This window comes from Frieseomelitta varia, unplaced genomic scaffold (genome assembly GCF_011392965.1).
Source record: "Frieseomelitta varia isolate USP_RPSP 00005682 unplaced genomic scaffold, Fvar_1.2 scaffold_539, whole genome shotgun sequence".
NCBI classification, from domain to species: domain Eukaryota; kingdom Metazoa; phylum Arthropoda; class Insecta; order Hymenoptera; family Apidae; genus Frieseomelitta; species Frieseomelitta varia.
In genome coordinates this window covers 31,580-48,255 of record NW_025110300.1, presented here as the reverse complement: position 1 = coordinate 48,255, position 16,676 = coordinate 31,580, and the positions used below count along the sequence as shown (strand labels likewise).

The 16,676-nt window shown below is 28.7% G+C and overlaps 1 protein-coding gene across 2 annotated transcripts in view; it reads right to left on the bottom strand.

The window, feature by feature from the left end:
- Window positions 1-16,676, bottom strand: part of LOC122533562 — a 66,978-nt gene that overhangs the window by 36,733 nt on the left and 13,569 nt on the right. The window contains exon 4 of one of the 2 annotated variants that reach the window (XM_043663402.1): window positions 9,589-10,671. The exons of the other annotated variant lie outside the window; for it this stretch is intronic. Coding sequence (XP_043519337.1) covers window positions 9,787-10,671 — 885 coding nt within the window. The 3' untranslated portion in view covers window positions 9,589-9,786. Of the gene's footprint in view, window positions 1-9,588; window positions 10,672-16,676 lie in introns of those variants that run through there. 2 annotated transcript variants of the gene reach the window in all.

Genomic DNA, 16,676 nt, shown 5'->3' with positions numbered 1-16,676 from the left:
CAGTGATCGGTTCCTTGTCCAGGCCGACAGGATCGGTTCCATCTAACCGCCTACACACATCGTTTATCACTCATTGTCAGCCACACTCCACTACATATGAAAAATGTACGTCGAGCAATCCGTGGTTTCGCATTGAGATCCAAGGACATGGTTCTGATAAATTATCTGGATCGTTTAGAAAAAAAAAAGAGAGAGAGGGGCGTCTGTTCTAAATCTCTGTCGAAGCTCTCGCGCAAAAAAGAAAACGTAGTATTTGATCGTTTGCTGTCTATCCAGTGGAATTTTTGTCAGATAACGTTCAATTTTTGTCGTGAATTGATGCTGGATGTTTCTGCTCTCGTGGAAATTTTTGATCATTACATTTGGACAATGGATTTCAAAATATTATATTATATTATATACTATGAATTGTACATGAATTATGTTACAAATAATGGGGACTTATATCAATTGTTAAATTCTGCTACAGTTTGTCAGGATTTAAAATTACAAAAAGTTATTAGGTATGAATAAAATTATGTTATAAATAATGGGGACTTATATCAATTGTTAAACTCTGCTACAGTTTGTCAGGATTTAAAATTACAAGAAGTTATTAGATGTGAATAAAATTAAGTAGGTATGAATAATAGTAAATGACAAGAAGAAATATAAATACTAAATTTGAATATTAGTGCCAGTATATAACATTATATACTGGCACTAATACTGATTTATGTATATTATGCTAGTACTAATATATATATATATATATATATATATATATATATATATATATATATATATATATACATATATATATATATATTCATATACATATAGTATAAGCATTAGTGTACATATAGTATATATAATAATATACTAATACTAATATACTATAATAATATACTAGTATTTATTATACTACATATACCACATACTAATATATGTATAGATTATAATATATTTATACCATGTACATATACATGTATCAATACTAATATAATATACAATACTAATTTAAATACTAGAAAGAAGCAAAATTATTTTCTGAATAAGATAATATTGAGTTGCACGTTCAATATATATATTATATAATATTATATATTATATATTATATTCAATGTATTTATTTGTACGATGCATTTCCTTTCATTGTGGAGAGCTCAGTGTCAAACTATAACAAAACGTATTAAAATAAAATATCATAAAATTCAAAATATTAAATATTATAAATTATAAATTGGAAATATTTAATATTTCCAAGAAATTACAAACCAGTTAGAATTTTTATTAGAAATTCGATCATTTCGTATTAATTAAAATATAAAATATAAAATATTGTTAAACATTATTTTGCAAGAAATTATAAGTTTTAGAATTCTTATCAGAAATTCGATCGTTTCGTGTTAATTAAAATATGAAATATTTAATATTGCAAAGCATTATTTTGCAAGGAATTACAAATTTTAGAATTTTTATTAGAAATTCGATCATTTCATCTGCATAACAACCCGATATAAATATCCAATTCCAAGTTCCTTTTCTTTCAGAATAAATTCCAATTCTAATTTAACGTATATCTGTTCTATTGAAATGTATACTAATTATACGTTTATACGTATGAACTTCTTCAATAATCATGTTTTGAGTACGGTAAATTTACTGTCGATACATCGCCGCTAGACGGAACTCCAGACGGTAACTTCCTTGTGTTTGATAAGCATCCGAATACAATTGAGCTTCCATTAACGAAGATCCAATTATCTACGGTCTTGATTAACTGGGATCTTGGTTATTCGCATTTCAGTTATCCGACGTAAGAGTGGATGGCAATGTATACAATAATTTTATTTCCAGTTGGCTCTTCGTTTTCTCAAGCACTCTGAAGCCAAACTTTCTCATTGCTATTTTATAAGTCATGTATAATCAAGCAGAATGTATCTGAAAACTTTCTTTAAAAGATAGATAGTAATAAAGCACGGACAACGGAACATTAATTGATACGTTTTCGTAGAATTATCAAAATGTCGATTAAAAAGAGGAATAACGAATAACGAATAACGAATAACGAAGAAAATAAAGTTAGTCTTTCTATGTTTGTTATTTTCGAAATAATAGTAATTTATTATTTTTCAAAATAAAGTATTAAAGTAACATTATTATATTTTACTTTATTCATTATCCATTACTTTTGTGTTGTTTATCATTTTGTTTTATCCTATTTTAGTCTGTTATTTGTAAAATATTGTTTATCTTTGAATTATCTGAAAACCAATTGTGTATTTCGTTACATTTGACGAATACCATTACGAATTTCATTAATTCATGCATTATTCATTTTTAATTTATTATTATTTGATTAAATATAAATATTATATTATATTAATTTATTATGTATTTGGTTAAATATATTATTATATTAATAAATATTTATTAATTATATTTATTATTATATTAATAAATATTTATTCAATAAATATAATATTTATATTATTTCATTCGTTAGTTATTTTTTTTATTTCCATTAAAAAAAAAAAATTGCTTATGTTATGTTGCACTATTTATACAGTACAAACGAAGAATACTCAGATCAAATACTCAGATATTCAAATTTTCGAATATTTTTTATTTTCCACGCAAAAACAAACACGAACGCAATACAATGATGTCTACATTGTAACACTGGCTGATATTTTTAATAATCCCTGAGCATGCGTTCTTTCATTCCCTTTTCGCGTTTCACCCAATTACTCGATCGAGTATTTCGATTAAACAAGTACCCAGCTGCATCCCCGAACAATAATCTTCATTAATATCATATTAACGTGTCATAGTAAACGACATTTTGCACGCTGTTTCATTGGCTTTAAAACGAGGCCAGATACATTGTTGTACAATTCCTTTCTACGAAACTATACAAGTTTCACAATGCTTAACCCCCTGCGCTGGCGACTGGTTCGCGGACCATAACGAGTGACCGAACCGTATACAATAATGAATTTATTATTTGTTTTGTCTGAGTTATACTTAAATATACTTAAAACTGAGAAAATATTGCAATTTTTGGGGCAAAATATTCTCGACGTGCGTGGCTCGTCATTCCAGCGCAAGAGGTTAACCATTTGCGCTGATTGCGGACCATAACGAGTGACCGAACCGTGTACAATAAATTCGTCGCTTTCTTTTTCTTTTGAACTCGTCGCGTGTGACATCGCTGGATAGATATTATTGAGAAGTAATAAATTTATCATTCATTTCACCTGGGTTATACTTAAATATATTTAAAACTGGGAAAATATTGCAGTTTTGGGACAAAAAAACATTCTCGACGTCATTTCAGCGCAAGAGGTTAACCATTTGCGCTGATTGCGGACCATAACGATTGACCGAACCGTGTACAATAATTCGTCGCTTTCTTTCTCTTTTGAACTCGTCGGTGTTGATGTCACTGGATAGAAATTATTGAGAAGTAATAAATTTATTATTTGTTTTGCCCGAGTTATACTTAAATATACTTAAAACTGAGAAAATTTGCAATTTTTGGGGCAAAATATTCTCGACATGCGTGGCTCGTCGGTGTTGATGTCACTGGATAGAAATTATTGAGAAGTAATAAATTTATTATTTGTTTTGCCTGGGTTATGTTTAAATATACTTAAAACTGAGAAACTGTTGCAATTTGGAACAGAAAATTCTCCACGTGCGTGGCACGTTATTCCAGCGCAAGAGGTTAATGTCCAAATACAAATATGTATGAATAATATAACGATACAATAATATTACAAATAATAATAATACAATATTCATACAGTGTATGAATGCGAAATATGAAGTTACGTCGCATGAAGTGTCAAATTTTTGGTCGTGTTTGATTTCACTGTTTGAGCTGTTGCTGTTCCTTGATTGAAAATCATTTGGCATCTTTCTTTGGAAAGCCTGGTATACTCTGCATATTCAAAAAACAACGTGTCTTTTAGTGAATTTCGAATTTCTTTCTGGATCCATCTTCGTGACAACGTCGTGATAACGCGAGACTATATACCTCGCAAATTACTGTGTGAAATAGTCAGGTTATGAAATTCTCCCTCGCCATCCCTATTCCCCAGACGTCTCTCCACCTTTTCAGGGAGGTTTGGGATCATTCTTGCGTCAGAAAATGGAGAGACTGTAATTCTTCGAAGAGTTTGTCGCTTCCAAGAGCCAACACTTCCTCGAAAAGGATATTGTTTTTTCATTAGAGTTTCGATCAAGGTTAATAGTAATAGATAATTTTCAAAAAAAATTGACATTTCGCGTTATGCGATTCTTTTCACATTGGCCTTCACAATCAACCTTTTCCAAAATATTGCGCGTGAAAAATTTCAAACAGAAGTAAATCATTGCATCGCTTCGTTCGAAAAATTTTGCAATCGTCATACGAGCAATGAATAATTATCATGTCAGATAAAATGTTCGATTGACCCAAGAATGACCGTTTTTTTTTTTTTTATTTTTTGTCATTTTCTTTTTATTCTTTCAGTTACTTTTGATTCTTTTATAATTCTTGTCAGAGTTTCTTTATAGAGATGACAGCGAGATTTTTCGTAAAAGAATATGTGAATAAAAGTTTGCGTAGCTGATAGAGCTAGCAACATCTCTGATGGTAATTTTGTGCTTTCGTTCTAGTGTTGAAAGGAATATATTAGAATAATTAATTTTAGATGAACTTCGAAATTATTTGAACAACGCTCGACAATGAAGTTCTACGACACTGACTCGTAACGCCGGTGTGAACGTGGCTTTAAATGGAAAATTTAAGATCCGTATAATTATATCTGAATCGATCACAATTCGCGACAGTTCGTCGAATATTTGAGCTATCCTTAAATCTATGGAAACCTACAGCTATTACTAAAACGTCGCTGGTCGTTTTGGAAGAATAAAATAGTTTCGTAAAGATAATATATTATTACAAGACAGAGAAAGAGAGAGAAAGAGAGAAAGAGATGAAATATTAATTTGATTAAATCCTAAATCTAAAGTCTATGTTAGACTCTGAAATAAGTTCGTTCGTATTTTTTCTTAAAGGAGAATTTTTTCGTAAATTTCGTAGATTTTTATTATCACTCGCAAATGGACAAAACAACTTGAAAATGTTTTCACTCTTTGAGTTGAAAAAGCTTCGATATGTGTGTTTTCGTTTCGTGAACAAAATTTGTCAAATCGCGTGACGATTATTAAAGGAAAGTTTCCAAAAAATATCGAAACAATTAATAATAATATATTAGGTTGATAACAATTGGAGATTCTTGATGTTATTAATATTATTATAACAGTATTGGTGCAATATTATAAATATACAATAAATTCGATATTTTTCTTACTTAGGAAAAAAGAAATTTTTTTTAAATATTAAAACAATTGAAATGATATTACTAACTATTAAATGAACATAAATTTGCAACGTTTTGATCCTAAATCTATGACTTGAAGAAAATTGTGCATTTAAAGATTAATTAATGATATAATATTAATTAAACAATAATAATGTAATATTATATTATATTATAATATAATATTAATATTTTATAATATATAATATAATATTAATTAATAATGTAATAATAATCAATAGTTAATTAATAATAATATGAAAGAAATTGTAGAAATCTACTCATGTAGAAATAATTTATACTTAAACTTATAATAATATAATATAATATAATTTATACTTAAACGAGAAATGATCATTTTTGTCTGTAAATGATACATTTATAAACAATGTATAATTATATTGCTAGTTATACATACATCTATTGCAGTTAATGCATATAAATAACGATTTTATAATATTAATAAAAGACGAACGAACTTATGACTTAATATTACATAGTAGATAGACATATAGGTAAGGATAAAGAGTAGAAGAGACGAGAAATGTTAGTTAGGCTAAGGAGGTAGACGAAATAGGCATTATCCAAGGCAGAGTTAGGTGTCATTCGAATTTTCTTCGAATAAATATTTATCCAAAATAATAAATAATAATATTTATATAATAATAATAATAATAATATTTATATTATTAATAATAATTATATTTATCCAAAATAATAATATAATAATAATTGGGACTTTTATGCATTCACAGGAAATTTTAAACTGCAAAATTGCATGAAAATGTCTAAACTATAGGGTTTTCAATAATATTTGACACGTTTGAAGCAATTTTTTATTAACATTCTATTTTTTTTTTTTAATTGCATTCTCAAAAGTACGAATTTTCATAAAAATCCGAATTTAGTAATATGAGTTTAATAATCAAAATAATGATAATAGTAGAAAATAGTAGAAATAATAATAAAAAATTCCCTTTTGTCGAACTACTTACAGGTAAAATTTATTATTTATAATACTTGCAGGATCAATAATCTTGTAATTAAATTTCGTTCGAATTTCACAGTTTTGGCCAGAAACGTACAAAATATTAAAGAATTTAATGTCCAGTCGACTATGGATTCGTGTTTCATTTGTTCGTGATAAAAGATATAAATAAACTTTCGAGTTTTTATTCGGATAAATATTTGTACGAATAAATTCTTATTCGATTGGATATTATTCTTTATCTGTTGTTCGAATAATATTTCTTCTAACGCTGATCCAAGGGTAAGCCTTCTCTTTCACAACTGTGTCGAGCGTATCTTTCAAAAACGACGCGATGAAATTTCGTTTCGATATCCAGGGTTTATAGTAATGCGAATTTGTTTTTCTTTTTTTAATTTCGTTATAAACTGTGACTGTGAAAAGATACATTTATCTTTGATAGATCTGCTATTCATAAATTTCCTGTTACAATCCTTACAATTCATAATTATTAATTAATAATTATTAATATCTTCCAGTAAAATTTATTTACATTATTTACATTAAAAATTAAAATTTACCCTTTTCGTTTTATTTCCTCGCTGTTTCGTAAAATCGTAACATTCTAATCGAACTAATTTATATTAATAAATCTTAATTTTAATTTAATATTAATAAATCTTATTGGAAGAACAATTTCACGAACAGTGAAAAAAAAAATGAAACAGAAAGGGTAAATTTCAATTTTTACAGTAAAAACGTGCTCGTACGTTGCAAATAATTTCCATATTTTTGAAGTAGTTGACATAATTGATTATTATTATTGATATATATTGTGGGACAACAATTTCACAAAATGGTCCCAAAAAAGTGAAAAAATGAGATAAAAGAGTAAATTGAAATTTCAAAGCAAAATGTACTTTGCGTTGAAAATTATTACGAATAGTTTCCACATGCTGATCATTATTATTGATCATTATTAGTATTATTATTATTAATCGTTGATCGTTATTAATGTTATTATTATTAATCAATTTTACTGGAAGAGAAATTACTTGAAAAAAAAAATACAATTATTAGTATTATTATTATTAATCATTGATCATTATTAATATTATTATTATCAATCAATTTTACTGGAAGAAGAATTACTTGGAAAGAAAAATACAATTATTAGTATTATTATTATTAATCATTGATCATTATTAATATTATTATTATCAATCAATTTTACTGGAAGAAGAATTACTTGGAAAGAAAAATACAATTATTAGTATTATTATTATTAATCATTGATCATTATTAATATTATTATTATCAATCAATTTTACTGGAAGAAGAATTACTTGGAGAGAAAAATACAATTATTAGTATTATTATTATTAATCATTGATCATTATTAATATTATTACTGTTAATCAATTTTACTGGAAGAAAAATTATTTGAAGGAAAAGAACACAATTTCAACGTAAGATTAAAAGTTAAATTTGATGTGAAATTAGTCTTAAATAAGTTTGAAGGATACGATTTTGAAATCACGTTGCTACGTGCCGTTTTCAATAATCGAGAAAATGGACCCGTTAACGAACCGTTGCGTTGCAACCGGAAATAGAATAGAGACCGGAATCGAGCACCGATTTGATTTCACTACAGAAGAAAAAAAAAACTCCCCTCTATGTATCATTCATGAACGTGTCATGAAAAAAGCAAACTGAATACGTAAAACGGACATGTAAAGCAAGCGCAATGAAATTTCTATACTTCTGCAAATATTGTAGCTAGATTTCCCATCTCTCCTAAACTGATAATCTTTTTCGCATATGTGGGTTAATACTTTTTCGTAAAAAAAAAAAACATCGAATTGCATTAAAAAAAAAAAAAATATGATTTCATTTGGAAGAGCGGAGGTGACCTTGAGATCTTGAAAACTTTAACAAATCTGGTGATCATTTAAAGTGTCCTGTTTGGAACAGAACAACTTTCATTTTATGTAGTTCTCGGTAAATTTCTAATTTATCGGCTTTCCCCAATTTATGGCTATTGTAAAATTTTCTTCTTTTTCACTCTTTATATTTTTCAACGTTCGTTTTTGAAATCTCGACACTGTGGTTAATCGGAAACTGTGGTGCGCGTCGATAAATTTATCCCTCTTCTATACCCTAGTCGTCTAAAAATTACAATTTCTGAAAAAATAGTTCGCTTCTTTCTTTATAAACTTCTTGCTACTTTCTTGCAATGTTACAATTATTCTTTCACCTCGACACTTTCGGTGCTTGAATCGGAGAAAATTTGTTATCTCATTTCACGCGAGAAATATTTGAAACATTTTTTTCTTTTTTTTTTTTTTTCTTTTCACGTGACGTCGATTATTTCAAATTTTATTTGTCTGTTTTCAATCATTTCGCGTTCGTAAATTTATTAAGATGATTTTTTTCACACGGACCGAAAGAGTCGAGTTTACAGCATTAACAAAATATATTTTCCATCGGAAAACTATTTTTCATTTTCGATCATTGGCCTCTGGTTCGCTATTTATACGGAGTTTCGTTCTTTCGTTCTTTAAAAGGGAAAGGAATTACGTTACGGATATTTTCATAGTACTAATTCGTTACATTTGGATGATATTGAAATGATTAAATCCGTAAACCTCGAGAATTTGCCATTGCGCATTCTTCAACGATGCTAAATTTTAGTAAACTATTAATTAAAATTGAACAATTTCACCAAAAACTGGTGTTTTGATACTTTTGGAGAGCGTTCTTTGTTTATTGAATAAAAATTTTGATAAAACGTAGTTTAAAATAGATGTATTTTGAGTGAAGCTTCTCTGATTGTGAGAAAAAATGCCATGTCCGGACACTTCTATTTTCAATAATCATTATCGTTTAAAATTCTCAACACTTCTGATTATATGTAATGTTTCCTTGTTCTTTTTCGATGATGCACAATGCATAAAATACAATTTCAACATTGTCTCCCTTTCTTTTCACGTATACATAATAATAATGTGTAGATATCATACATAATAATATAACACCATGTAATACCTATACATAATAATGTATAGATGTCAAATTGATAAATAAAATCTTTCTAACAAAATAAATGTATGGAATATAATTTTGGTCATTTCATAATACAAACAGATTAATGTACATATCATTACGTACATTATATATTAAATTATATAATTATACGTATTATATAATAATATAATGATATTGTTAACACAAATACAATAATGTAAACGTAATATATAATAATAATATAATATGAACACAATAATATGCAATTAAACTAAGATTCAATTAAATTACATAATTCAGTCACAGTGCAGCTGATCGTGACAGTAAGACGTGATTTAACAAAAGTACTACATATACACCAAACCAAATGTTCTGCAACTTAATCAATTTTGTCCAAACTGCGACTGAGATTTTTCCTTACAGCAACATTTCTCGTGCCTACACACAAGTAGCCTTGTACCCAAATACAACGTCAGGAGTCTTGCTGCAAGACGGTTGATCCGTATAGTGACCAATACTGTTGTTACTCTGTCTAGGCCTACATTTGGCAAATATCTCCTGCATTCTGCCTTCACACTCCGCTTCTTCAGCGCACGCGTCCCCGATCTTTGCGTTGCTGCTGCTCAAACGTCGTTCCATCCGCGTGTCGTTCGTCGCCTCCTCGTCCTTTTCCAGAAAACTGCACGTGCTCACGCGTCTCTCCCTCGTCAAGCACTTGCCATAGGACAGATTAGGCCTGGCCAGAACGTCCATTCTGTCGAAGTGGTAAGCACTGCCCACGCGATCTCTCTGCAACGGTCTGGCCAACACGTCGGTCCTGTCGAACTGACAGATACTCCCGCCGCGGTCTCTCTGCAACGGCCTGGCGATCACGTCCATTCTGTCGAACTGGCAGACGCTCATTCCGCGGTCACGTTGCCAGGTTCTCGGCGAACAGTCGAACTGACAGATGCTCATCCTTCTGTCTCGTATGGGAGGCTTGGTCGTCTCGATTCTGTCCGACTGGCACACGCTGGCCTTTCGTTCGCGTAGCAACAGTCTCGTGGACTCGTTGGCCGGCTTGCAGCTTCTCGACCCAGCTTCCTGCTCGCCGGTGGAGGAGTCGGGCGCCGCGTTGCTCTCGGAGAGTATCAAGAACTGAAGATCGAACGCGCTCTTCGTGCGACGCGGTGTACCTTGACTGCCTGGGAGCAGGGACGCGCTGGAGCCAATGAACACGCTGTTCTGCCTTGGTCGCGTTTGGCCGGAAGCTTGGTAACTCAATTCGTTTCCTGTTGGACAGTCTCCGCAGAGTATGTTGCATTTGGAGAACGTATGCCGGTTCTGGGAACAAACGAGACAGTGATCTGTGAATTGGTTCAGTTGTCATTTGTCAGATATCCGCTTATTTGTTGAACAGGAATGTAGGTGATACTTTTTTATCAGTTAGTTCGCTATGATGCTTGTATATGTAATAATAATTTATAGAAATTTGTCATATTTAATTAAAACGTCCAAATGTATAATTGAATATACTGTAATCGTTTGAATTATTCATATACTTGATTGAATGTATTATATTCAATTAAACCATTCACATGTTTGATTGAATATATTATATTCAATTGAATTATTCATATATTCAGTTGAATGTATTTTGTATATTCGTTGGAAAATTCTCAGTTGGATATGAATGAAAAATTAGATAAAATAATATAAAATAATTTAAGAAAACACCAATGTAAATATAGTATAAAGACGTAATATGTTTAATAAATAATATAACAGAAAATTCATTATCATTGTATAATACAGTGTACTATAATACAATATAATACATTATACTATGTACAATATAATAAAAGATATCATAAAGATTTTATATATTATGTAATACAATATTATTATTCATTATATTTAATATAATACAGTATAATATATAATATAATATAACATATTTTGTACAATAGAGATACTTTATATCATTATAAATAATACAATAGAAAATCATTGTATATAATGCATATAATACAGAAACACACAACATATATTTAATATGCAACATCATCATAAGTAATAAAACAGAAAAATTCATCACATGTAATATAGGACAAAAACATAATATAGGTGCTTCATAGACAATGTCACTTTAAACAACATAAAAGAAAATTCATTATCATCAATAAGAAACTCATTGTCACCAATAGTTACGTATAATTCATTATATACATATGTACATATAATATATAATAACAGAAAAACATAGTATGCTTTCATATAAAATTAACAAATTACAAATATATATATATATATTTTGGCTACTTCGTAACATATTCTCCTTGCAAAGAAGTAAAGAAACGATGCTGACAAATCCGCAACATTAGCCACAGTATCATTTGAGCGTGTTATTCGAGTGAAAGGAGAATGTATGCCACGTATGTAACTCAGCTGATGCCACTTGCTACTCTATAGAAGTAATATACCATGCAAGCTTCACGGAACACGAATAGGGCGTATAATCAGGAAATTTCCTCGCTCATGACGAGCGAGCCTCCCGTTCAAACTAGATTTCAATAATTTACATTCCATCGTGTAGGTACTGGAGAGAAAAAGACAAATGTGTTCGCTCTATCGCGACAATATCGCAGAATATGTCTAGTTGAAGTTAGAGATTATTATTTGTTAAAAAAAAAAAAATATATATATATATATACACTCACGCTGTATACCCTATAAAAATTTTTCTTTTGACTTAATTTCATTACTAATCTCTGTCAAGAAGAATATAAAATGTAAGATCAATAAGTTGAACTTTTGTAATAAAATAGTAATTATTAATTATTATAGTCACCTTGTAACCTTAGGATATATTACTTAAGAATTCAAGGAGTGCATAAAAAAAACATTGATTTAAAATGAAACTATAAATACTAAAATTATGAAAATTTATTTTATTTTCTTCTTAAAAATGATCAAATTTATCAACTTCTATTTTTTACTAATTTCTCAAGAGGTTATATAACAGTGTGGTTGGTCTTAGTTGAAAAAGTAAAGTTTCATACTTTTACAATCAATTTTAATCAATTTTTCTTTCTTTTGAATTAATTTTATATCAATTTTGTGTCAATTTTTCATATTATTTTCATATTAATCAATTTCATATTATCGTATCAAAATTTTACAATATATAGCGAATGGTTTCTCGAAAATTCAAACGTCTCGAAAGAATTAAACAATATTTTTCACGATTTGTATAATTTCTTTTAAAAGTTCATTTTTGAACAATAATATATTTCAAATTTATAAACATTCTTATAGAATAATGATACAATAAAGAAAGTTTACTTCGTTTTAATAAAATTCGATAAATCCTTGGATTGATAATACAATATAACTACGGATTTTTATGCAAATTCATATTTTCATAAATAAAATTTCGAAAAGTAGAGCTAGATGGAAAAAAATTGTTTCCTCTATTAATTATTATAAAGAGTATTGCACTCTGGATATTTTATATCCTTTTCCATTCTATGCACTTTGACATCTTCAAATTTCTTATAAATGCATAAAAATCAATAAATGCAAAAAAAGATATAACTATAACATACAACGAAGAGAGCATCAAGAGACATTGAACCATTATCTCCAGTAATATTTGAAATAAGCGAAATAAATCAAATAAAACATTTTCCAAAATTCCCATCATCCTTTAAATAAGGATACCATTTTAAAAACTTATTTTTCACGACAGGCAAAATATTTTTCAAGTAAAACAGATTATCTCTATTTTCGAATGTTCGTATTTGATCGCAAATTTCTTGCCGGGGCTAGTATTTTATCGAGCTTGATTACAGAAACACCGTGTATAAGGGGGTTAGTTCCTCTCGTGGCCTCAGCAATCTCCAATCAAGGTTTCGTGGCAGCCTTTCTCCAATACGACCCCGAGATAGAAGAGTAGTGGTTTGCTGGTGAAATTGGTGGCTCCAAGAATCCGGATACTATGGTTTTCACCAACGACACACGTCCAAGTAACGGAAACGTACGACCATGCAATCTTGCCTTTTTTCTTCACGTTCGACACGTTTGATTTAGAGCAATTCTCATTAGTAGACTGAAAAAATTTCATCCGTTTTGGAGATACGAAAATGGATAAAATGTACATAATGTAGTATAAAATATATTAAATAGAATTTATTAAATTTTTCATTGATATTTAATTAATATCATTAATAATATAATATAATTTCATTAATATATGTGTTATAATATATATTATATAACCTTAGACCTTTTTATATCATATAACCTTAAATCTTCTAATATATAATATAACCTTAATATATTACGGTCCCCCGTGATATTGAAAATACAGTCAAGAAGGCTACTGCATAAAAAAGTAAATCGAAAATAAAGAACAAATTTCTTTCATTCATTTGAAAGCTCCGTTCTCAAGAAAATTAAGTTTGAAAGTTTATCAATTGTAGTTGAATTTAGCTAATGGTGAACTGGCCAGGAATAAGTAATGAACAAGGAATTAGTCTGTTCTGTAAAAGTAAGTGAAAAGCGTAGAATACAATTTTCGTTTTTGAAAAGAGAATTTAAAACTTTATCAATTACAAGTTTATTAATTAAACTTAACCTAATTTTTAACTGAACGTATTCAAACCGTTTTCACGAAAGTGAGATCTTAGGTTCTATCCTATCTTAATTCGCTTCTGCAGTCCAGAATTAGCGAAATTCTGATAAATTCTGACATAAATAAAATTCTGACATAAATAAAAAAAATTTTATTCCCTGTTTCTGATGTATTTTCTTCGCGTAGAATCATTATCTTTTCGACAATATTCGGACACCCTGTATACAGTTGAACTCCTATAACTTAAAAACTTTCTTCGCTCCCTTCCGCTATAAAAATCTCCGGAACTCGAATTCGCAAGAAGTCCTATCTCTACAAGTGAAAGTTTATCATAGCATTGAAAAAGTATGGTTTCTTAGCAATATTTTTGCGAACACAAATGATACATTAATCACACTATTCTATAAATAGTAACAAACGTATACAGTAGCAATTTCCAATAATGAGTTGTACTATAATGATGCAAAAAGTATAAAAATTCTGAGAAAGTGAAGAAAGTATCTATGTTTCACAATTTTCAGAATTATAATAATTCAAAGTATTAATTTTATATTAATTTTGATAGTATAATAGTGTATAATAGTAGTGTATAATAGTAATTTTAGTAGTAAAGTTATTAATTTTATATTAATTATACCAATTTTATATTAATTTTTTTTAAATTTTATATTATATTAATTTTTCATTTAAAGTAATCACAATGAAAACGTTGACTCTGCGAAAACAATCTGTATCTGTCAGAATAGTGATGACTATTACATGGTGGTTTTTTCAAGAAGCCAAAACACCATACGAATGAAAGCTATACATTTTGCTTTTCTTGTATTCTACATGCAAATACTCGATAAAATATTATTTATGTCAAAATTCCTCGTTTCTCTCACCACTGTGCTTGTTATTTTTGTCTAAAAAATATGCTGTCGAAACACGGAGGATAATAATTTTGTGAAATGCATGAGGACAATATTCCGTGAGAAAGAACGTGCCAAGAATAGTTCAGAAGTATAAAAATGGAACTTTTGTTGCGAATAACAAATCATGTTCTAGATGAATTCAGGGAATTAAAGATGTTGAATTGTAATTTCAACAGCAGTTTAAATTTCGTTAAAAGGATTATTCTATATATCAGTTCATATTAATAAGTAATATTAATTAACATTTATGATATTTTCATGACACGTTACACATTAATAATGACACATAATTAATGGCAAGACATTATATCAACATACATTTTACAATTAATGTTCAGTTTTAGTATTCAATGTATATACAATGTGTACAATATATACATAATATATACATAATATATACATAATGTATATAATGCACTAATACAATAATAGATATGTTCCTTTTTTTATGTAAAATGTATGCAATATATGAATGAATGAATGAAACAGTGAATTATAAAATTAAAGATATATTCATTTCTTCATTTACAGTATTTATATTATATAATGTATATTCCCATAGTATATATTACATATAAATATATAATATTGCATATATATTTATACACAATATTATATACAATATATTCAACACATACAATGTACTATTATAATATATAGTATAATATATTAGTATTATATAGTAATATATACTATTATAATATAAAGTACAATTATAGATATGTTCATTCCCATATTCAATGCATATACAATATATAATATTATGGTACATATATAATATTGTATACAGTGTATATAATACGTACAATATATATAATGTATTAATGTACACAATTACAGATAGGTATGTTCATTTCCCTTGTATAATTCCCTACAATATGCGTAAAATACCCTAAACAAGGAAATCCAAAGTTGACATCAAAAGTGATATCAACTTTGAGAATTTGCAAAATTTCTGTGCATTCCGCACACGTTAGGCACATATACAGAGAACGTGTATCCAAGCTTTTGGTCGATAATGTATCTCTTCAGCCCATAACCCGGTTCATCTACAGACGATCCGTTTCACATAGCGAGCTAAAACCATTGGCTTCGCACAGCATAATATTCGCATATTGGTCATAAAGGCATGTTACTGGAACTGGGACGACACGGATAATTGTCTGCTCTGTATGGCAAGGTATTTGCTTGTGAATGGGTTATTAGAAAATGAAAATTTGATGTCTGGGAATTTGGTAATAGTACGTTTCTGCACACGAGCCAATCAGAAAGCCAATGCGATCGATTCTGTTTCTGAAAAGGTACTGGAAATTTCTCCACTCTCGTATATTATAAATATACTATAATTATACCATAAATATTACCATAAATATGTCGAAACGACAATCACGATAAGAGATAAATTATTTTATAAATTACTTTATAATTATGTCATAAATAAACTTACTTTGAATTTAGAATTATTTCTAAATCATTATCGAATGAAATTCTGCATCATAGTTAAAATCATTATAATATTTAGTTAAAATTATTTTTAAATTATCATCAAACAAAATTGTTGTAGATGTAACTTCGAACGTGAAGTAAAAATTATTATAATATTTAGTTGTCAAATTATTGTCAAATAAAATTGCGTACTACAATGTTGAACATTCATAATGTGAATTGTAATAACATGTGTTACGGCAAGCTCGGCTGTGTTGAACGTTAGTTGCTGTCCGCTTCGCTCGTCGCTCTCTCGTCGTGCCTGTTACAGCCTCCGGAGAGATATTTTAATGAATGAAGACGTGATGTAGAAT